This window comes from Aquarana catesbeiana, linkage group LG12 (assembly GCF_042186555.1).
Source record: "Aquarana catesbeiana isolate 2022-GZ linkage group LG12, ASM4218655v1, whole genome shotgun sequence".
Lineage (NCBI taxonomy): Eukaryota > Metazoa > Chordata > Amphibia > Anura > Ranidae > Aquarana > Aquarana catesbeiana.
In genome coordinates this window covers 25217957-25242967 of record NC_133335.1, presented here as the reverse complement: position 1 = coordinate 25242967, position 25011 = coordinate 25217957, and the positions used below count along the sequence as shown (strand labels likewise).

At 47.8% G+C, this 25011-nt stretch overlaps 1 protein-coding gene across 1 annotated transcript; it reads right to left on the bottom strand.

Moving 5' to 3' along the window:
- Positions 1–3: 3 nt before the first annotated feature.
- Positions 4–21970, bottom strand: LOC141114013 (leucine-rich repeat-containing protein 47-like). Its single transcript, XM_073607433.1, has 7 exons — positions 21354–21970; positions 19497–19952; positions 17368–17484; positions 14979–15094; positions 11026–11128; positions 10141–10230; positions 4–557 (listed from the first exon to the last, which is right to left on the bottom strand). The coding sequence occupies exons 1-7, from the start codon at positions 21909–21911 to the stop codon at positions 330–332; spliced, it is 1668 nt and encodes a 555-aa protein (XP_073463534.1). The 5' UTR covers positions 21912–21970; the 3' UTR covers positions 4–329.
- Positions 21971–25011: the final 3041 nt, after the last annotated feature.

The following is a 25011-nucleotide window of genomic DNA, read 5'->3' as shown; positions in this document are numbered from 1 at the left end:
CCATTTCTGGACTGCCAGTTTATTTTGGCTGATATCACATTAACAAACAATGGCGGCAATATTTCATATATCTGTACACGAAGAAAAGGCGAACAAAACATCCAACATATAAAAAAAAAAAAAAAAATAATGACAATAAAAAATAAATAAGGTTTCCTTGTGTTCGTGTATCTCTAGAAATGCTAAAACGCTGTAAATGGCGGATAAATTCATAGTTTCCTGTACGCGTTCATTTCACTCACAGCGACCCCTCCGCGTCCGATCGTCAATCTTATCTGACAACTGAAGGACGTGATTGGTTGCTGGAGGAAACGAGAAGACATTTCATACTAACGAATGACCACAAAGGAGGAAGCGCTGAGGTTCAGGTCGGTCTTGGATGGGTACAGGACCTTCAGGTTGCCCTCCATGTCGGTGACGCGCACTTGTTCCAGCACCAGCTGGAGGCGCTCCGAGGGTTCCGAGTTCTGAGACGCCGAGTCCTCCGGATGTTCTGTATCCGATCCGACTTCCTCCTCTTTATTCTCCATCGTGAATTTATTGAGTTCTGCCATTTTCTGTGTATAAGAAGAAGAAAAACAAAAAACACAAAATGATCATCCTTAATACTAGAATAAAATAAAATTTTAGTAACACTAAAGAACTTTCACTAAAAGGAAAAAAAAAATCTTTATAAGACAAATTCCAGACGTGTGGGGGGGGGGGTACTAATGGAGGATTTTTTTTAAATCCTGGGGGTGCTGCTTTAAGAACTGGGGTATGTAAACTTTTGATCAGGGTCATTTGGGTAGTTTCTGTTGCCGTCATGATTTAAAAAGAGTAAAACACAGTTGATGGATAATAAATGGCTTCAGCCAAACACTAACCATGAAAATTCAAGTTAGACTTACCGGTAACTTGTTTTCCTTGAGTCTTTCAGGACAGCACTTGAGAGAGTGACTCCTCCCCTTGCCAACAGGAAACACCTCTTCCACCAAACTTTAAAAGGAGGCTCCTTTCCACACATTGTCAGTAGTAGTAGAGAACCTCCGGCCCCAAACTGGAACACATAATTGAGATATGATTAGTCACAGTATATATATGTAAAAACAATAGGGCGGGATGCTGCTGTCCTGAAAGACTCAAGGAAAACAAGTTACCGGTAAGTCTAACTTGAATTTTCCCTTATCGTCTTTCAGGACAGCACTTGAGAGGATAATAGAGACTTACCCCCCTAGGGAGGGACCACAGCCTGCAGAACCTTTCTGCCAAAAGCCTGATCACCTGCTGATAGGAGATCCAGTCTGTAATGACGGACAAACGTTAAGTAGCTTGACCACGTAGCCGCCTTACAAATCTGATCTGGGGTGGCACCAGCTCTTTCTGCCCATGTAGTGGCCTGCGCTCTTGTTGAATGAGCCCTAATTCCCAGCGGGGAAGATAAACCCATTTGAGAATAGGCTACAGAAATAGCTGTCTTAAGCCATCTAGCCAATGATGCTTTTGATGCTTGTTGGCCTTTCTTGTTTCCAGAAAAAAGAACAAATAATGAATCTGAAACTCTAAACCCTCCTGTTACTTCCAAATACTGTAATAGGATACGTCTTACGTCTAAATTGTGAAACTGCTCTTCCTTTGCACCCGAAGGGTTAGCAGAAAAGGTTGGTAGAGTAATCTCTTGAGACCTGTTACTAAAGCTTGCCACTTTTGGCAAAAACCCCGGATCTACTTTAAGGACAACTCTATCAGGAAAAACTGACAAAAAAGGCTCTTTTACTGATAGGGCGTGCAGTTCACTAATCCTTCTTGCTGAAGTAATTGCGACCAGAAAAATAGTCTTCAAAGTTAAATTCTTTAGGGATATGGCCTGTAAAGGCTCAAATGGTTCTTTTGCCAGAGCCTGCAGAACCACCGAGAGATCCCAATTTGGGAAATGCTTCACCGGTACCGGTCTCGACCTGGAAAGTGCTTTGAAAAATCTCATGATCAGAGTTTCTGAAGATAAGGATCTCTCCAGATAAACTCCCAAGGCAGCCACCTGCACCTTAAGAGTGCTGACCACCAGATTCTTGTCTGCACCTTTTTGCAAAAATTCCAGCACTGAAACTAGGTCTTTAACCCCCCTATGTTCGGAATGACAGAAAGAAACATAGACTTTCCATACTTTGGCGTAAATATCCCTGGTTACCTTTTTCCTACTGGAAAGCAACATAGCAGTTAAACGTTCTGAAAAGCCTTTGCTTCTCATTAATTGCTCCTCAGATACCAGGCAGTGAGCTTTAACCTGTCTACCTCTGGATGAAGCACTGGCCCCTGAATCAACAGATCCTGACTGAGCGGGAGATGCCAACATGGTTTGATTGCCAACTGCAGAATCGTGGAAAACCAAGCTCTCTTTGGCCAATATGGAGTAATCAAAATGATTGATACTCTCTCTTTCAGTATTTTCCTCAACACTAGAGGGATTAATCGAAATGGAGGAAAAGCATACCCTAGGTGAAAATCCCACAGATGTGCCAGAGCATCTATCCCCTGAGAGCAAATGTCTCTCTGAAGGGAGAAAAAATTCGGGAGCTGCGTGTTTTGTTTTGAAGCAAACAGATCTACCTGCGGAAGGCCCCAAACACTGGTGATTAATGCAAACACCTTCCTGTTCAGACTCCACTCTGATTCCTGAACTTTTTGTCGGCTCAGATAATCCGCTACTTCGTTCAATGTGCCTTTTAGATGGACTGCGGATAGGGTTAGTAAGTGGTTCTCCGCCCACTCCAGAATCTCTACTGACAGTAAGTGAAGGGCCCTGCTTCTTGTGCCTCCCTGTTTGTTCAGGTAGGCTATGGCCGTGCCATTGTCGGACAAAATCTGGACATGGCAACCTATGAGGTTTTGAGAGAAGAAAGCTAATGCTAGGGCAACTGCCTTCAGCTCTCTCCAATTTGAGGATCTTTGGGCCTCGAACTGGGACCATGTTCCCTGCGCTAAGGCTTGACCCATGTGGGCCCCCCATCCCTGCAAACTGGCGTCTGTTGTGACCACTTTCCCGGTCGGAAAAGACCAAAGAAGACCTCTTTGCAGTACCACCTGACTTTTCCACCACCAAAAGTGAACGTTTGACTCTGGTGGGAATCTTTACTTTTGTATCCAAACTCTCCGTCCTGTGGTTCCATGTCCTTAGAAGGAACCTCTGGAGGGTCCTGAAATGCAGCCTTGCCCATTGGATGGCTGGCATTGAAGAGGTTAATGTCCCCAGAGCCGACATAACCTTTCGGACTGAAATCAGTTGATTTGTTTGTAGTGCCGTTATTACCCTTTGGACCTTGATCTTTTTCTCTTCTGGGAGAAAAATCTTTTGCTCCACTGAATCTATCAAATAACCCAGAAACAGTACTTGCTGAGCTGGGATGAAATTTGATTTTTGAACATTCACTATCCACCCTAGTGACTCCAAATGACTGCGGGATTTGTTCAAATCCTCCTGCAACTTTTCCTTGGATGGGGCAAAAAAGAGGAGGTCGTCCAGATATGGAATTACCGCAATCCCCTGGAGTCGAAGAGGGGCGAGAGCTTCCGCCATTATCTTCGTAAAAATACGAGGAGCTGACGACAGGCCGAAGGGAAGGGCCCTGAACTGAAGATGTATAATCTCCTTGCCCATATTCACCGCAAACCTCAGGAACTTCTGGGACTGAGGTGCTACAGGAATATGAAGATAAGCATCCCTCAGATCGATTGATGCCATAAAACAATTTTTTGTCAGAATGTTTCTGACCGTGAAAATTTAGTCCATACAAAACTTTTTGTATAGGACTGACTTGTTCAGGGGTTTTAGGTTGAGGATAAGACGGAAGTTTCCGGATGGTTTTCTTATCAGAAAGATGTGTGAATAGAAACCCTGACCCTGTTCTTCTGGGGATACTGGTATCACTACCCTCTGGTGCCTCAGATCCTTTAAAAGGTTCTTCATGGCCAGAGCCTTTGTTAGATCCCTTGGTAGGTTTGTTACAAAGAATCTTTCTGGCGGGCGATCCGAAAACTCTATCCTGTAACCTTGGGACAGCATGTCCAAAATATATAGACTTTCTGTCATGCTGGCCCAAAGGGGAAGGAAACTTTGAAGCCTTCCCCCCACTGGTACGCACAAGTCATTGTGCTTTACCGGAGGCTGCAGGAGGATGGAAAAGGACATTTCCTTTGCCTTTACCCTTCTGCGATGCCCAATTTTTTCTTTTCTCCTGGGGTTTGGTTTGTTCTTGAGCCCTTTGGGAACGAAAAAAACCGTTTAACTGGCTGCTTTTTCTTTTTGATGGGAAAAGACTTCTTTTTATCAGCAGTTCTATCTAGAACCGCATCTAAATCAGGTCCAAAAAGCAAGTCACCCAGGAACGGTATCCCACACAGCTTGTTTTTGGATGCCGCGTCCCCCGGCCAAGTTTTCAACCACAGAGCCCTTCTGGCTGAGTTGGCTAGGGCAGCAGATCTAGCTGTCATTTTAATTGATTCCGCTGAAGCATCAGATATAAATGCGACAGCGGCAGACAGAGTTGAAAATGAATCCAAAATTTCTTGTTTTGGTGAGTCTGCTGAGATATGGGCCTTAAGTTGCTCTAACCAGAACTCCATATTTCTGGATACCACTGTAGTTGCCATAGTAGGTTTAAGATTTCCTATGATGGATTGCCAAGCCCTCTTTAGTAGCTGGTCCATCCTTTTATCCATGGGATCGCTCAACACCCCCATGTCCTCAAATGCCAAATCTGTAGACCTCGAGACCTGGGAAAACGCGGCATCTAGTTTGGGGGTTTTGTTCCAAACCGCCGCTGGATCTTCATCAAAAGGGAAACGCCTTTTTAAGGCTTTGGGAAAGAAAGGCTTTCTCTCTGGCTCTGCCCACTCTTTCTTAATAGCTTCAGAAATAACAGAGTGTACTGGGAAATTGCGATTTTTGTGCTCGCTAAGCCCTGCATACATTTTATCATGCAGAGATAACTCCTTTCTTTCCTCCTCCAGACCCAGTGTGGTATAGATTGCTTTTAACAGGCCATCTACCTGTTCTAAAGACAATTTAAATCTTGAAGGTAAATTTTCTCCTTCCTCACCCTCATCAGAATCCTCAGATTGAGAGGGGGAATGTCCCTCTGGGGTAGGAGATGCCTCAGTCTCCATCGCCGGGACTATAAGTGAGCCTTGGGAGGACTGTGAGGTAGTAGACTGACTCAGGGATGGGTTTGCTAGGGAAGAGCGAAATGATTGAATAGTCGCATCAAGTTCCTTTTTAACCGATGCAATCAAGTCGCTGCAAGCGAAAGAAGCATCTTCTTTAACTAGCAAATCAATACAAGCTTGACATAACGTCTTCTTCCATCCTTCAGGTAGCTTGGATTTACATGAAGGACATTTTCTTTTTGCCACTGGATCAGAGCTCTTGGCCTGCCATGAGACAAAAGGAGAAACCATCCCAGTGAGACAACCTGCCCTATACCCAAGGATGCTCACCACAGGTGCACAGTAAGAGCTAACTGCTTTATGTGCCCAGACAGGCCCCTGCCACCGGGGGGGGGGGGGGATAGAGAGAGACCCCACAGTACAAGGAAGACAGTATACAACTGCACCTTACCTGGGCCTTGCTGGTGCCTGTGCCTGTCCCACTCGCTGCCGCCATCGATTCCATCGAGGAGCGCTTGCTGTGTTTGTGTGGCTAAACGCCGGTTCCGGACTCCAATAGCGCCAGTGCGCCGGACCAGAACTGCTAAATAAGCACCAGCCCCGCTCCTCCCCTTTCCCTCTGCGATTTCCGGCGGAAATGACGCCGCACGCCTGTTCCGTGGGCGCCGCCCCCTCCGGATGCCTCACTTCCGGCGGATGGAGCCCCGCTGCCATCCCCAAGATGGCGGCGGTGCAATAAGCAACAGGCGGTGGACCTGAGAAAAAAATATAGTAAACGGCCACCGCCTGTCTTGCCGCCGCCTAGAAGCGATGCCCACGACAGTCGGACTCACCCTGAGCCCATATGAAGAGGGAGAGGGAGCCCAGCCAGCAGCACTTCACCTCAGCTGTGGAATGGGAGGAACAGCTCTCATGAGGTAAAAAAAGTGTTTGATGGAAATCCAGGAAACCTGAGCTCCCAGGACAGCACCTGAGAGCCCTGACTTCCCACGAAGTGTTCCCTCCGGAGGAAACACAAAAACTGACAATGTGTGGAAAGGAGCCTCCTTTTAAAGTTTGGTGGAAGAGGTGTTTCCTGTTGGCAAGGGGAGGAGTCACTCTCTCAAGTGCTGTCCTGAAAGACGATAAGGGAAAGAAAAGTTTTTGTGTTATCATTCATATTCTCTGAAAAATGGCCAAGAAATCATAAATTCTGCCAGGGTATGTAAACTTATGAGCACAACTGTATATTGAACATAATGTGCAGCCCCTGTGTGATGTCAGGGGCCACATCCGAGGGCCCCTATAGCTCATAGGTTTGACAACCACTGGTATAAAAGGGATGAGAGCTCCACAGGTTTCTGTGAACGTTAAGGTCACATGATGTATTCAACGTGTTTCGGGGGGCTCACAGCTCCCTCTTCATCAAAGCCGAGGGACGAGATGGCATAAAACAATAACAATTTTACAGATTTTCCAGTTTATCTTGTGCCTCGGCCCTGATAGGTGGGGAGATATGAGCCCCTGAAATACATTGGAGATATCCTATGACATATTGCCAAGATAAAATAGTGGCTTGGTGGTTAGCGCTTACGCCTTGCAGCACTGGGGTCATCGGTTCAACTTCTGACTAGGAGTTTTACTTTCTGCTATAAAACATCCAAAAAAAAAAAAAAATCTAAATTTCTTTGTCCATTTAGGCCAATATGTATTCTTAGGGTATTGGGGTACACTACCGCTGTGAGAGTACATCTACTTTTTGTCACTCCATACATATTCTCTGTTTTGATTAGGCATCTACTGTGGAATGCTTTTTTATCTTGTATGTTATAGACGCTGTTACGTCTTTTTTTAAATACATCAATAAAATGTATTATTTTTTTTATCTTAAGAGTTGGTGGCCTGTTAAAGTCCCAAATATAGGGGAATACCTTTTTCTATGGTTCAATATGTATTCTGCTACATGTCTTTGGGAAAAAAAACCCAATAAGTGTATATTAAATTGTGCAAAAGTTATAGCGTCTACAAACTATGGGATATTTTAGTTACTAGTAATGGTGGCGATTCATGACTTATAGCCAGACTGTTATTGTGGCGGGCAAAATCAGACACTGACACTTTGTGGAAACCAGTGACACTAATACAGTGATCAGTGCTAAAAATATGCACTGTCACTGTACTAATAACACTGGCAGGGAAAGGGTAAACAGGGACGATCAAAGGGTTAAATGTGTGCCTAGCCAGTGTTTGTGTACTGTGGGGGAAGACAGATCCATGCCTTCCCTACTGACAGGGCGGTGATCTGCCTTGTTTACATATACCCCGTTCTCCCTCTGCACCGAAGCATTAGCGGGTACCTATTGATTGGCTCTCACTGCATAATCACAGCGCGCGCACACACACATAAACACATCCTTCCCCCCACCCCCCCATAGCAGGTCGGCAATGGATAATAAAGATTTGTTTTATATATTTTAAGAACAATACGATCGTTTTATTCTTACATTTAGTATTAGGAGTAGTAGTATATTAGTATTATTTTATTTGTTTTTTATAAAAAAAAAAAAAAAAAAAAAATCATCACAATAATTGTATTAGTAGTAGTGTTAAAGTGATTGTAAGGCGATTTTCTGCCGCAATTTTGATGCGACTTGAAGTAATCTTGAGGTCTATAGACCTCAGGTCGCATCAAAGTCAGACTAAAGTAGCGCAGGAGCTACTTTGAAGTCGCACAGATGTGAATGGTACTCACTGGAAATTATGGGGTACCACTTGTCATGTGACTTTGCAGTCCCAAGTCGCACAGCTGTGAAAGGGGACTAAGAAGGTTCACATTTTATTTTCCATAAAAATAATAAACATGTTATACTTACCTGCTCTGTGTAATGGTTTTGGACAGAGGGGCCCCGATCCTCCTCTTCTGGGGTCCCCCGCCGGCACTACTGGCTTCTCCCCTTCATCAGTTCACAATGGAAAGCCGCTTTTTATTTGGGCACCCGTGCGGGCGCTCCCGAGTCCTGCTGCCTGGTCCACTGACACATACAGTGGGGATGGAAAGTATTCAGACCCCCTTAAATTTTTCACTATTTGTTATATTGCAGCCATTTGCTAAAATCATTTAAGTTCATTTTTTTCCTCATTAATGTACACACAGCACCCCATGGACAGAAAAACAGAATTGTTGACATTTTTGCAGATTTATTAAAAAAGAAAAACTGAAATATCACATGGTCCTAAGTATTCAGACCCTTTGCTGTGACACTCATATATTTAACTCAGGTGCTGTCCAATTCTTCTGATCATCCTTGAGATGGTTCTACACCTTCATTTGAGTCCAGCTGTGTTTGATTATACTGATTGGACTTGATTAGGAAAGCCACACACCTGTCTATATAAGACCTTACAGCTCATGTCAGGGCAAATGAGAATCATGAGGTCAAAGGAACTACCTGAAGAGCTCAGAGACAGAATTGTGGCAAGGCACAGATCTGGCAAAGGTTACAAAAAAATTTCTGCTGCACTTAAGGTTCCTAAGAGCACAGTGGCCTCCATAATCCTTAAATGGAAGACGTTTGGAACGACCAGAACCCTTCCTAGAGCTGGCCGTCCGGCCAAACTGAGCTATCGGGGGAGAAGAGCCTTGGTGAGAGAGGTAAAGAAGAACCTAAAGATCACTGTGGCTGAGCTCCAGAGATGCAGTCGGGAGATGGGAGAAAGTTGTAGAAAGTCAACCATCACTGCAGCCCTCCACCAGTCGGGGCTTTATGGCAGAGTGGCCCGACGGAAGCTTCTCCTCAGTGCAAGACACATGAAAGCCCGCATGGAGTTTGCTATGAAAAAACACCTGAAAGACTCTAAGATGGTGAGAAATAAGATTCTCTGGTCTGATGAGACCAAGATAGAACATTTTGGCCTTAATTCTAAGCGGTATGTGTGGAGAAAACCAGGTACTGCTCATCATCTGTCCAATACAGTCCCAACAGTGAAGCATGGTGGTGGCAGCATCATGCTGTGGGGGTGTTTTTCAGCTGCAGGGACAGGACGAGGGAAATCGAGGGAAAGATGAATGCGGCCAAGTACAGGAATATCCTGGACGAAAACCTTCTCCAGAGTGCTCAGGACCTCAGACTGGGCCGAAGGTTTACCTTCCAACAAGACAATGACCCTAAGCACACAGCTAAGATAACGAAGGAGTGGCTTCACAACAACTCTGTGACTGTTCTTGAATGGCCCAGCCAGAGCCCTGACTTAAACCCAATTGAGCATCTCTGGAGAGACCTAAAAATGGCTGTCCACCAACGTTTACCATCCAACCTGACAGAACTGGAGAGGATCAGCAAGGAGGAATGGCAGAGGATCCCCAAATCCAGGTGTGAAAAACTTGTTGCATCTTTCCCAAAAAGACTCATGGCTGTATTAGATCAAAAGGGGCTTCTACTAAATACTTAGGACCATGTGATATTTCAGTTTTTCTTTTTTTAATAAATCTGCAAAAATGTCAACAATTCTGTGTTTTTCTGTCAATATGGGGTGCTGTGTGTACATTAATAAGGAAAAAAAAAATGATTTTAGCAAATGGCTGCAATATAACAAAGAGTGAAAAATTGAAGTGGGTCTAAATACTTTCCATCCCCACTGTGTGTGTGTATATATATATATATATATATATATATATATATATATATATATATATATATATATATATATATATATATATATATATATATATATATATAAAAAACACACACACACACACACACACACACACACACACACACACACACACACACACAGTTTAGATGGATGAATTACCTCTTTACCTTCCATCTTCATATATGGGGGTAGGAGAGCGGCTGCACACATTGCATACAGTCCTTAATGTCCCACCATGAAAGTTCTGATATGGAGTCCGATGCACCGAAACCTCCAGGAATGTACCGTATATACAATGCAGGCTTTATCTAGCGGGGTCCAAATGGCCCCAACCGTCCAAGCAAACCAATGGAGACAGGCACTTACCTCAATCAGAGCCTCCATGACATCTTTACAGGTCTGCAGACTGCTGCCACTGGTCACCTCCAACAAGAGGGCCTGGGTGGATTTGGTGATCTGTGGAAGAAGAACGGTTGTCATTGTAATCCAATTGTGTTCTAAAGGAGGTCAGTGTTCCTTTAAAACCCAAATCCAACCAATGGCTTTTTACGTTTAGGAGTGGGGGAGGGTCCTATATATACTTTAAACTATTCTTATAGTGCTATTATTTTTTATTATATCCTATATGGCCAAAAGTATGTGAACCAACACCCCCTCTTTCCTCCTACAAATGAAGGAGTTCAGGTGTCTCCAATGAAGGGTCCTGGTAATACTCCATCATACATTGTAGACCAATGAATCTCAACCACCAGGCAATGGTCCACCACCGGGCTGCAGCCTCCCCTCTCCTGGGGCTTCCAGGCAGCTGAAGATCCCTTAATCTCCTGCATGGTCTCCCAGCTTGCAAAGTGTCCCCCAATCTGCTATAGTGACCTCCAAGGCCCCCTGAGAGCCCCCAGCCTCACCCTTTCACAGTGTTCACCCAGTCCCCTTCAAAAAGAAACCATCCAGAGCCTTCCAGCATTTCAATACATGTTTTCCACCCCCCATACTTTTATTGTACGAGTTTAAACTTTATCCTCTACTGTTAGGGCATGGAAGGTTCTGGAATCATTTACTGGGCCCTGGTCCCAAAAAAAGTTGAGTACTCCTAGTTTAGACAATTGTGCTCTTCCAACCTCGTGGTAACAAGATACAAAGCCAGATCCATAAAGACATGGTGTGGAGGAACTAAAGTGTCCTGTACAGAGTCCTGACCTCATCTCTCCTTCGTCCTCTTCCTATTTCCTCCTATAGGTTCAGGTAACTCACCTTCGTCTTGTCGCTATTGGTGATTGGTGGGAAAGATATAACTGCATTTTCTGCATCCACCAAACACGGGTAGTTTTCTTTGCCGTCCAACAAATGAAGATATCTGAAATGGAATTTTTGTGAATTACTACAAACCGTCACAGAAAAAAAAAAAAAAAAACGCAGTTATAGATACATAAATCAATAATGAGGAGATAACAATATCGCCAAACTAAATCACTTCCTTTATCTTACTGAACAGATTTATCCCACAATGCTCCACCTAGAACTTAACTCCACCCTGACAATAATGACACAGAGTCCAGCGTTGTTCTGCTTTTCTCTGGCACCACCATCTTGCATCAAGATCTGGCACATGTACAGACACACTGGGGGTAGGGTCTGTTCTAGGTGTAATAGGAATATGGGACCTAGTAGAGCCCCACAGTGTGTTCACACATGTGCTGGATCCCCCCCCCCCCACACACACACACACACACACACACACACACACACACACACGTACAGATGTGCAGTCTTGGCAGACACCCCAGTGACATTTGCTTGCATACAGCATCCCCAAAACCCAACCAATCCCCCCCCCCCCCCCCCATCTAAATCGCAGGATGGGAGTGCATATTCCAGCAGAACTGTATTTTTATTGTGGCTCCACCTGTACAGATATGTCACCAAGGTCCGGATTGCTGAATGGAAAGGACTACACATCCAGTGTGCTATGCAGAGTGCTCCGGGGATCCCTCTTCCCTCTCTGCTCTGTAGTCTTGCCACAACATCTTTCCGCCCCATAACAGGTCCGCTCCTCCATACAGACCTGAGGCTGGGGGGAGGGAAGACATTGATAGAGCCACTGAAAAGGACTACACGTCAAGTGTGCTATGCAGAGTGCTCTGGGATCCCTTCTCCCTCTCTGCTCTGTACTACTCCAGACATACCTGACGCAGGGGGGGCGGGGGTGGGGGGGGTTGGGAGCGCAGTGCTCTGCAGGCTTGAAGTAGTAAATGCACATCAATCATGAGATCAATTTTGCTGCATTTATTACTATTCTACAAAAGTTGGACACGGGAGCACGGCTCACTGTAAATAGGGCTATGGGAAGCGCCCAATGGCATATCTGTACACACAGCCGAATCCCTGCAAATCCACAGACATTCTTGGCAGAGCCTCCTGAGTGTAAAGTGAGTGTGTGGGGGGGGGGGGACAAGTAGGAGAGAGGACCCTAAGAAATGGGGCAAAGGTCTGCTTTAAGTATCACTTCTGGATGAAGTGACCCTGTAAAGGCCAAGTTCAACTTTTTGGACCATGTTTTTTTCATGTTGCATCCATATTTAGGGTGTCACATGAAGCGTGGCCTCATACACCATCGCGCAAACAAAAAAAAATAAAAAACCAACCCCCATTATATACAGCATCTCCCAAAAGCGAGTACACCCCTCACATTTTATATATATTTTATTCCATCTTTTCATGTGAAAACACTGAAGAAATGACACTTTGTTACAATATAAAGTAGTGAGTGTACAGCTTGTATAACAGTGTAAATTTGCTGTCCCCTCAAAATAACTCAACACACAGCCATTAATGTCTAAACCGCTGGCAACAAAAAAGTGAGTACACCCCTAAGTAAAAATGTCAAAATTGGGCCCAATTAGCCATTTTCCCTCCCCGGTGTCATGCGACTCGTTCGTGTTACAAGGTCTCAGGTGTGTTAAATTTGGTGTTATCACTCTCACTCTCTCATACGGGTCACTGGAAGTTCAACATGGTACCTCAGGGCAAAGAACTCTGAGGATCTGAAAAATAGAATTGTTGCTCTACATAAAGATGGCCTAGGCTATAAGAAGATTGCCAAGACCCTGAAACTGAGCTGCAGCACGGTGGCCAAGACCATACAGCGGTTTAACAGGACAGGTTCCACTCAGAACAGGCCTCGCCTTGGTCGACCAAAGAAGTTGTGTGCACATGCGCAGCGTCATATCCAGAGGTTGTCTTTGGGAAATAGACGTGAGTGCTGCCAGCATTGCTGCAGAGGTTGGAGGGGTGGGGGGTCAGCCTGTCAGTGCTCAGACCATACGCCACACACTGCATCAAATTGGTCTGCATGGCTGTCGTCCCAGAAGGAAGCCTCTTCTAAAGATGATGCACAAGAAAGAGCGCAAACAGTTTGCTGAAGACAAGCAGACTAAGGACATGGATTACTGGAACCATGTCCTGTGGTCTGATGAGACCAAGATAAACTTATTTGGTTCAGATGGTGACAAGCGTGTGTGGTGGCAACCAGGTGAGGAGTACAAAGACAAGTGTGTCTTGCCTACAGTCAAGCATGGTGGTGGGAGTGTCATGGTCTGGGGCTGCTCCCTTCGGAGACTGGGCCGCAGGGCAGTATTCCAACATGATAACGACCCCAAACACACCTCCAAGATGACCACTGCCTTGCTAAGGAACCAGAGGGTAAAGGTGATGGACTGGCCAAGCATGTCTCCAGACCTAAACCTTATTAAGGTTTAAGAGGGTTAAGGCAGTGCTGGCAAATAATGGTGGCCACACAAAATATTGACACCTTGGGCCCAATTTGGACATTTTCACTTTTACACTGTTATACAAGCTGTACACTCACTACTTTACATTGTAACAAAGTGTCATTTCTTCAGTGTTGTCACATGAAAAGATAGAATAAAATATTTACAAAAATTTGAGGGGTGTACTCACTTTTGTCAGATGCTGTAAATCATGAGGGGCATCTTTATCAAATTTCTATAATTTTAATTTAGCACGGCTATGTGTAGCTCCACCCACCGTCTTCAGGTTCCGGTATTGCTCAATAGAAAATACATGTCCAGTCTGCCAAGCATAGTGCTATGCGGATCCCTTCTCCCCCAACATCCTTCTGCCCCATAACAGCAAGACCACTTCTCCATACAGACCTGAGGGTTGGGGGTGGGGGAACATTGCTAGAACCTGTACATTGCACCCAGGACGCATTGATGAGGGTGCAATGCTCTACAGCAGTGGTTCTCAACTCCTGTCCTCAGGACCCACCAACAGGCCAGGTTTGCCTGATAGCTGAAATACATCACAGGTGATATCACTTGCTGCTCAGTGATTGCAGTATTCTAGTCTGCAACTCCCCAAGGTAATACTTAAAATCTGGCCTGTTGGTGGGTCCCGAGGACTGGTGTTAAGAACCACTGCTCTACAGGCTTCAGTGAATACACATCAACCATGAGATGTTGCAACATTCAAACAATGGACTGACCCTGTGAAAGTTTCTCAGTTTTGTATGCGCACACTGGGGCCAGGCGCACTGTAAAATGGAATAGCGCCCCTTCCTGATACCAGCCTGGGAATGATTGATAACTGGGTTGGGTGCTCAGACTATGGAGTCCATCCAACCCAGAGCGGCCAGCAGAGTCCAGGCAGCACATGAATAAGGGATCAGCATGTGTTTTGCTGGTAACAATGTATTGGGGGGTGGTGATACGGTGTCAGGTATATGATCTGTACGCTCTCAGCACAGGGATTAGAAATGTTATGTAATCCGGTATGTACAATACACGGGTGTGAGGAGAGGCGGCAGCACACAATACCGGAGTACATCCCCCCTGTTCTCCTATAATCTTCCATCAGAAGACAAGAGGATTATGTAACCGGCTCTGTACACACCTCATCCATTCACACGGCATTCTCCGCATCGCCTCCCCATGTATGATCATCACACACTATTCCTCGCATCGCCTCCCCATGTACAATCATCACACTGTAACTGTGCTGGGAGCACGCAAGAACTGTGCTCTTAGCATAGAACTCTCAACCACCATGGAAGTTGACACCCACCCTCCACACTGCTGCACATTTGCTCTACATGGTCAGCTGCAATATGACATGTGCACTTTACAGCCCCCCCCAGCATGCAATATGACAGCACTTTACAGAAGGACTAATTTTGGAATACTGACTTGTGCAGTCCGGAGACGTTTTGGCGTTTCTTCTGCTTCCTCTGTTCTTCTGCCTCAAATTGCAGCTGACGCACCAACTCCTTGGCGTTTATTTCCTTCCGATTCAGCGGAACGATCTACAAAACAAGAAGAATCCCGGCATCAGTGTATATAAAAATCTCTGATCCCAAGGGGGGACAACATGCATACACTGAGCATGACCTTCGAGTCTAGCCTTGATCCTGACCTAGAATCCTTACACCTAGTTTTATCTTCACATTATACATTTTTACTTATTTATAGCGGCATGTGTACCATCCCATCCGGCCGCCATATTAGGATACCTTTCCCCATTACTGCTCTACCGGATGTGTGTTGTGTTTTCACTCAGCTTGTTAAATATTAACCTGCGGTGCGGAGTATTAGCGGCAGACAATGGAGGATTATCCTGATACCATTAGCAGATACAAACATCGGGTACTGCTGGTTCCGCATGACTTGTGTGCTGAAGGCTGACGCCACACCCAGTGCTCCGAAGACACCCAACAATACCGGGGAGAGAGGAGGAATCCCACCGGGGAACACAGGAGACACTTCATCACAGAGGAGGACATACATCTATATAATAGAGATTACTTACAGTATCTCACGAAAGTGAGTACACCTCTCACATTTGTGTAAATATTTTATTCTATCTTTTCATGTGACAACACTGAAGAAATGACACTTTGCTACAATGTAAAGTAGTGAGTGTACAGCTTGTATAACAGTGTAAATTTGCTGTCCCCTCAAAATAACTCAACACACAGCCATTAATGTCTAAATCGCTGGCAACAAAAGTGACTACACCCCTAAGTGAAAATGTCCAAATTGGGCCCAAAGTGTCAATATTATTTTCCAGCACTGCCTTAACCCTCTTGGCCATGGAGTTCACCAGAGCTTCACAGGTTGCCACTGGAGTCCTCTTCCACTCCTCCATGATGACATCACGGAGCTGGTGGATGTTAGAGACCTTGCGCTCCTCCACCTTCCATTTGAGGATGTCCCACAGATGCTCAATAGGGTTTTGGTCTGGAGACATGCTTGGCCAGTCCATCACCTTTACCCTCAACTTCTTTAGCAAGGCAGTGGTCGTCTTGGGAGGTGTGTTTGGGATCATTATCTCAGAAGGGAGGGGAACATGCTCTGCTTCAGTATGTCACAGTAAAATATTCACAAAAATGTGAGTGAGGGATGTACTTACTTTTGTCAGATACTGTATATACAACATGGATCTAATCCCAAAAACGTCATACATATATTTAGGGCTGGGAGATTTTCTAAAAAAAAAAAAATAATAATATCTGCGATTTTCTTTAAAAAGCTCGATTCACGATTTGAATCGAGTTCTTTTTTTTGGACACCGCGCCGGTCCTGAGGAGCTGCGGGCAAGAGTTCTTAGGCGAGGCCGTGGCTTCGGCCTAGTCCGCTGCGTCCAGCCTCGGACTAGGAAGAAGCCGCGGCCTCACCTAAAAACTCCTGCCCGCAGCTCCTCAGGACCGGCGCGGTGAAAAAAAAAAAAAATAAATAGATTTGCTTAAATTTTGAATCGATTTGACCTCTCAACTCGATTCAAGATTTAAATCTATTTTTTTCCCCCAGCCCTACATATATTGTAGCTTGGTCAGAACCGTCTGGCGTCACTTCTGGTTCTGATCACAGGAGCGCTCTTGGAACGCATACCCATTGATTGGCACATTTCCGCCCCCATTTTTTTAAGACTTTGTACACATTTGAGACCACTCCCCTGATTAAGTATTTATAACAATACGCGTTGGGTGGAGCTATAATCATGTGATGTCACCGTGCACTGAGGTTGGTCATCTTGTGGGTTGGAAACATCCTTGTTTTTATCATTAATACATGTGAGTTTTTCTCCTTTATATGGCGAGTGTGTATTTTAGATATAACTTTTTAAAAAAACCCTATATTAACATATTGCACCATGAGATATTTATCCGATTTATTGGCATTTTACACCCGATAAAATGGCACAGTCAGGTTTATTGAATATGGTAGAAAACTAGGGATGCACCGTCACCGATAGAGTATTTTCACGAATACTTGTGACTCCGCGGCTGGGCAAGGAGGAAGGAGCCCCAGCGATGACGCAAATACTCACGGCTGAGGCTCCCTGAAGTAGAGACAGGATACCTGTGAAAGACAAGTATCCTGTCGTCCCCCCCCCCCCCCTCCAAAAGGTGCCAAATGTGGCACCGGAGGAGGGGGGGGGGGGTTTGGGAAGTACGAGTGGAAGTTCCACTTTTGGGTTTTTGGGTGGAACTCTGCTTCAATGTCCTTTTCCGATTTGCACAAAAACCCTGGCGGGGCCCCAGACCCTTCTGCAAAGTATAATACAGTCACAGCTCACCTTGAACTCCTTGGGGGATCTGGCATCGTAGAGAAGGGGCCCCTTCACCAGCTGCAGGTCATGGGTGGCAATGGTTGCCAGCGTCCTCTTATCACACATCTCGTCATGAAGTTTGGTCTGAAAAGGAAATCATCATTGTAACAATGTAACCAAAAATAACCGAAGACAGGAGAGACCAAGGCCCCCCCCCCCAAAATCTACAGACACACCGGAGGATCAATATACTCGGGATAACGAGAATAAACGTTCTCCAATGAAAACAAACCTCCGTTACATCTTCCTAAAAACTCTGAATACTTTTTATTTAAGTGCAGCCAATATAAAGTATAAAGTGTGTCTTTATTTCCACTTATAACAAACATGTTATACTTGCCTGCTCCGTTTAGTGGTTTTGCACAGAGCAGCCCAGATCCTCCTCTTCTCAGGTCCCTCCTCTTTCTGCTGGATGCCCCAACAGCAAGCAGCTTGCTCAAGCGGCACCCAAGCAGGAGCGCTCCCGAGCCACGGCTCTGTGTGTCCCCGTTTACACAGCGCTATGGCATGGCCCGCACCCCTCTGTCTCCTGATTGGCTCACTGGCTGTGAGTGACGGTAGCGGGAGCCGCAAAAGCCAATCAGGAGTGCAAATCCCAGGATTGAAGAGGGGGGCTCAGGTAAGTATTGGGGGGGGGGGAGACTGCTGCAAACAGAAGGTTTTTTTTACCTTAATGCATAGAATGCACCTTTACAACCTCCTCAGTACCGGGCACTTTCACCCCCTTCCTGCCCAGGCCAATTCTCAGCGCTCTCACGCTTTGAATGGCAGTCGTGTAACACTGTACCCAAACGGTATTTTATTCTTTTTTTCCCCCACAAATATAGCTTTTTTTGGTGATATTTAATAACCACTGGGGGGGGGGGGGTATTTTTTGCGCTACAAATAAAAAGACCGAAAAAAAAAAAAGTTTGTTACAAAACTTTGTAAAGAAGTAAGTTTTCTACTTCACTGATTGGCACTGATAAGGTGGCACTTATATGCAGCACTTATATGCAGCACTGATAGGTGGCACTGATGGGCACTGAGTGCCATTCCTGGTGGTCTTAGGAGGGCATCCTGTGGGGGCTGCACTGATAATCAGCGGAGACCCCCCCCGGTTACTTGTGTCTGTCAGTGCAAGTAGAGGAAAAGCCGATAGACGGCTCTTCCTATTTACACTGTGATTGGACACAGCTGATCACGCGGTAAAGAGCCTCCGTCAGATCGGAGATGCAGTGTGTCAGACTAACCTACCACACCACTGATCGTCACGCCGCGCGCTCCCATGGGCATGCGATGGCTTGTCATCCTGCTGGACGCCGTGTCAGGATAACTGAACCACTTTTCGGCCGTCGTTCTGCTATAGGCCGGGCAGGAAGTGGTTAAGGACCCGGCCTTTTTTGGCCCTTTTTGTTTACAAGTAAAAATCTGTATTTTTTGCTAGAAAATTACTTAGTGCAGTGACTGGAGACCACCTTCCCCACCACCACCTCCCTCCAGTAAGAGACCACCAGCTAGGAGGAGTACAGTGGGGATGATCAGATGTGGACTCCTTTCCAATTACACAGGGAATACAGACAAGACCCCCCCCCCTTCCTCCAGTGGAAGGAGCCCCCCAGCCAGGAGGGGTGCAGTGGGGTGATCAGCGAGGACCCCCATCCAGAAACACATGAATCCTCCCCTCCTCCCTTACCAGTTAAAAGGAGGCCCGCCAGGGGGAGGGATGGGGGGGGGGGTCAGAGAGGACCTAAATACAGACCCCTTCCCCACCACCTCCCTCCAGTTGCAGACACCTGGCTAAGAGTGCAGGTAGGTGCGCTCCCCACCTTAAAAAGTTGAGTGGACACATCTGGAGCCGCACATACATTGCAATCCCAGTGTGGCGGGGTCCCATATTGTCCAGCCGTGGTCCCCACTCTGCTGGCCCCAGCCACTCTTTCTCCTACTGTAATCTGGTAAGGTGGTGGCTGGAGGGGAGGCAGATGCTGTGCAGCGAGCTCCCAGTGCATCACGCCACCCTCTACATATTAAAGTTGCGCCCCAGGCACATGTCCCTTCTGCCCCCCTTTCTTGTCCTGGCCCTGCTGGCAAATAACACTTTGCTATATTCCTACCTGAGCAGTCAGGAAGCGTTTCAGGGAGTTGCCGCGCTTCAGATTCATCCCCTTCACCACGCAGCACACAATATACGGCCGGACATCTTTGATGGTGGGGGTGACGCTGATGGTGAGGGGCAGCGGGTTCTCCGCAATGTGCAGAACTCTCAGCATCATCTTACTGACGTCCTCCACCTCATCCTCCCCTCCGCTGTCCTTCTTCTGTCTCTGCTGCTTCTTCTTCTTCCGTTCCTTGGGGTCCTCCTTCACCGTGTTCTCTGCCTTCCCCTTCCCCCCACCTCGGCCCCCCACCCGCAGGTACTCCAGGATGGACTTGGTCTGGCAGCCGTTCACCATCTTCTCCAGTCTTTTGTCTTTCAGTTTGTTGCCCTTGAAGTTGATTTCCTTCAACTTGGCGCAGTCGGCGAGTTGGAAGGGGATTTCGGTGAGCTCGTTGTTGGAGAGGTCCAGAGTCTGCCGGGGAGAAGAAGAGACTGTAAATACGGGTCATCAAAACGACACACAGAGAACACCGGAGACAATAAACATAACTTAAAGTACAATTAAATATATATATTCAAGTTCCAAGTCTCATTTGTTTCATTGTTTCTTTAAATCTCCACCTGCATTCATTGGCTACAATTTATTCTGCTCCCTCAATATATCCCTTTACAGTCACTGAAAGCAGAGAGTTTTAATTAGTGAGGAGCCCAAGTGACAGAACACATCCCGAGCATCCCTTTAGATGACCATATTCCTCACTGCTGGCCTCTGCTAATCGCTTGATTCCTATTCCAGGAGCCGTTCTGATTGGTTGAACTAGATGGACTTGCGTCTTTCTTCAACCAGACTAACTATGTAATCAAGCAACCCACAGGAAGCCTGCACAGCTAAGGTCTACACAAACCAGCTCCCTCCCTGGAATATGCACATCTAAAAAGGTGCCCCGAAATGTGTTCTTTCACACCCAAATGAACGGAAGTTCCACTTTTGGGTGGAACTCCACTTTAAAGTACATCTAAAAGGCATTTTTTTGTTGGATGGAGGGGGAGGGATTAGACCCCCTGTCAAAGTTATTGCTGTCTGTGTCCCCATTAGGGCGATTCCCCCGTTTACCATTATCATTGAAAGTGAAAGAAAAAACACAAATTTTGTGTTCTCACCAGAACAGGATTAGAAAGGAAATCTTCCTGTGGGGGACACATGACAGAAGTTATAGTCCCCCCTTACTCTATGCAAAGTGGAAAAAATGTTTTTTGTCTCTGGTCTACCAATGACATGCAATGCACAAGCCGGCCTGATTGCATACAGCATAGTCCTGGGGGTCACCCCATCCCATCGTCCCGTCCCATCCCTCCGTGTCCCACGGGTCGTCTCGTCCCTCCCCGTCCCTCCGTGTCCCACGGGTCGTCTCGTCCTTCCCCGTCCCTCCGGCCCACGGGTCGCCCCGCCCCACGGTTCGCCCCGCCCCGTCCCTCCGGCCCACGGGTCGCCCCGCCCCGTCCCTCCGGCCCACGGGTCGTCCCGTCCCTCCGGCCCACGGGTCGTCCCGTCCCTCCGGCCCACGGGTCGTCCCGTCCCTCCGGCCCACGGGTCGTCCCGTCCCTCCGGCCCACGGGTCGTCCCGTCCCTCCGTTCCATGCACCCACGGGTCGTCCCGTCCCTCCGTCCCATGGGTCGTCCCATCCCATGGATCGCCCTGTCCTATCCCATTGTCCCGTTGGTCACCCCGTCCCATCCCTCCAGTCCAGGGACGGTCGTTCTGTCCCTCCGGTAGCCCCGTCCTATGGTTTGTCGAGTCCTCCGTCCTACAGGTCGTTGCCCAGTCCCATTGCTCCGTCCTACGGGTTGGTGCCCCGTCTTATTGGTCGGTACCTTGAGGCCGGTGAGCAGCGCGATGTCAGGACTCAGTTCCCGGATCTGGTTGTCAGAGGCGAAGATTTCAGCCAGTAGGGGGAGCTGTGAGCTCAGCACTCCTAGGGGGAGGGTCTTCAGCCTGTTCCCTGATAGGTGGAGGGAGGAGAGACGGGTACACTGGCCCAGCCCCCGCGGAAGCTCCTCCAGCCGGTTCCCGGTCACATTGAGGGAGGAGAGATCGGACAGACGGCCCAGCTCCTCCGGGAGACCCTCCAACTCATTCCCGGACACATCCAGCACCTTCAGCCCCCGGAGCTCCGCCACTCCCGCCGGGAGGCCCAGCAACCGGTTCCTGCACAGGACGAGGCTCTGCAGGCGGGTGAGGCGGCCGATCTCCTCCGGAACCTCCCGGAGCTCCGCGCAGCCGCTCACCTGGAGATAATTCAGGAGGGAGAGAGAGAAGAGAGCCGGGGGCAGCCGCCCGCCATTCTCCCGGAGCCGATCATCCACCCCCTGGAGAATCAACTCCCTTCTCCGCTCCTTCTCCGCCCGGTCCACCTCCGGCCATTCCGCCATCACTCTACACACAGACACGTGCACACCCGGAAACACGGTCCGGCCAATCACAGCGACCGCTGTCATCACTCCGGCCAATCACAGCGGCTGCTGTCATCACTCCGACCAATCACAGCGTCCGCTGTCATCACTCCGGCCAATTACAGCCTGCCGCTTACGTTAAACAGTCCACCAGAGAGATGCGACGCTGCCTCCTCACAGCGACCCCTGGCGGGCACCGCCAGTACAGCGACATGACAGCCTCAATCTGCAGAGCTCAGCATTCCTATTTATTGATCCTAAAAGATAATCAATTACCGATTTATTCCATATTTACATGTTAACCCTTCCACTGCCAGGGATGATTTTTGTGCTTTTTGCCACAAATGCTTAACCCCTCCAATACCGGACACTTACCCCCCTTCCTGCCCAGGCCAATATTCAGCTTTCAGCCTGTCACACTTTGAATGACAATTACTCAGTCATGTAATACTGTACACATGTGATATTTTTATCATTTCTTTCACACACATAGAGCATCTTTTGGTGGTAATTAATCACCACGAGGGGTTTATTTTTTGCTAAATAAACAAAAGAAGACCAAACATTTTGAAAATTTTTCTTTGTTTCTGTTGTAAAATTTTGCAAATCAATAATCTTTCTTCATAAATTTAGGCCAAAATGTATTCTGCTCCATTTCTTTGGTGAAAATATCCAAAATCAGTGTATATTATTTATCTTTAGGAAAGTTATACAGTCTATAAACTATGGGATATATATCTGACAATCCATTAATCCTGACGTACTGACATCCGATCTCTGAAAATGCCAGGACAGAACAAATACTGACTCCAGTACAAATACCCCCCAAATCACCCCCCCAGTACAAATACCCCCCAAATCACCCCCCCCCAGTACAAATACCCCCCAAATCACCCCCCAGTACAAATATCCCCCCAAATCACCCCCCAGTACAAATACCCCCCCAAATCACCCCCCAGTACAAATATCCCCCAAATCACCCCAGTACAAAAACCCCCAAATCACCCCCGAGTACAAATACCCCCAAATCACCCCCCAGTACAAATACCCCCAAATCACCCCCCAGTACAAATACCCCCAAATCACCCCCCAGTACAAATACCCCCCAAATCACCCCCCAAATCACCCCCCAGTACAAATACCCCCCAAATCACCCCCCCAGTACAAATACCCCCCAAATCACCCCTGCCAGGTCACTTGTCCTGGAGGAGCCCAAAGCAAAGCTGCTACAGCAGCCCGTCCTGCTTCCCCAGTCTCTCAGCGGCTGGCTGCCAGAGCCGGGGGGTGGAACCAAATGATCAGCTGATCTGATGGGGAAGTAGCTGGAGGAGGTTTCCCGTGCATGAGCTGTGAGTCACAGCCTGTAGGAGACCCCATCTCCTGAGCCTGGGACTGCTGCCCGCTGCCTGACATGTGCCAGTGACTCCACCTGGCTCCATTCATTCATCTGGCTCCATCCCTCCACCTGGCTCATCCCTCCACCTGGCTGCACCCCCCTCCTGTCCACCTGGCTCATCCCTCCACCTGGGTCATCCCTCCACCTGGCTCCATCCCTCCACCTGGGTCATCCCTCCACCTGGCTCCATCCCTCCACCTGGCTCCATCCCTCCACCTGGCTCATCCCTCCACCTGGCTCCATCCCTTCACCTGGCTCCATCCCTCCACCTGGCTCCATCCCTCCACCTGGCTCATCCCTCCACCTGGCTCATCCCTCCACCTGGCTCATCCCTCCACCTGGCTCCATCCCTCCACTTGGCTCCACCCCCCTCCTGTCCACCTGGCTCATCCCTCCACCTGGCTCCATTCATCCACCTTGCTCCCTCCATCCCTCCATCCCTCCACCTGGCTCCACCCTTCAACCTGACTCAATCCCTCCACCTGGCTCCATTCATCCATCTGGTTCCATCCCTCCACCTGGCTCATCCCTCCACCTGGCTCCATTCATCCACCTGGCTCCCTCCATCCCTCCACCTGGCTCCATCCCTCAACCTGGCTCAATCCCTCCACCTGGCTCCATTCATCCATCTGGTTCCATCCCTCCACCTGGCTCATCCCTCCAACTGGCTCCATCCCTCCACCTGGCTCCATCCCTCCACCTGGCTGCACTCCCCTTCTGGCTGCACCCCCCTCCTGTCCACCTGGCTCATCCCTCCAATTGGCTCCATTCATCCACCTTGCTCCATCCCTCCACCTGGCTCATCCCTCCACCTGGCTCCATCCCTCCACCTGGTTTCATCCCTCCACCTGGTTCCATCCCTCCACCTGGCTCCATCCCTCCATCTGGCTGCACCCCCCTCCTGTCCACCTGGCTCATCCCTCCACCTGGCTTCATCCCTCCACCTGGCTCCATCCCTCCACCTGGCTTTATCCCTCCACCTGGCTTCATCCCTCCACCTGGCTCATCCCTCCACCTGGCTCAATCCCACCACCTGGCTCCACCCCTCCATCCCTCCACCTGGTTCCATCCCACCACCTGGTTCCATCCCTCCACCTGGCTCCATTCATCCACCTGGCTCCATCCCTACACCTGGCTCATCCCTCAACCTGGCTTCATCACTCCACCTGGCTCCATTCATCCATCTGGCTCCATCCCTCCACCTGGCTCATTTCTCCACCTGGCTCCATCCCTCCATCTGGCTCATCCCTCCATCTGGCTCATCCCTCCACCTTGCTCCATCCCTCCACCTGCTCCATCCCTCCACCTGGCTCCACCCCCCCTTCCTGGCTCCATCCCTCCACCAGGAGTTCTGGTGCTAAAATTATTGAATTCATTTCGATTTTCTTCTGAGAGGGGGGGCGCAAGTAGCTGGTCTCGCGCATTATTTGCCCATAGGCTGGGCAGGAGCCGGTTAAAAAAAATAATTTTAGGCCTAAGGATTAGTAAAATCCCCAAACCTTATATGTTTTCTGAAAGCAGACACCCTAGAGAATAAAATAGTGACAGCTCTGATTTTTATGCCACACAACATTAGGGAAATGGTTTAAGAAACACAACATTTCCATAAAAAATACACTAAAGTTATTTTAAGGCACACAGACACAAAATATTACCCATGCTTTTACTAAAATAAAAAAAGAT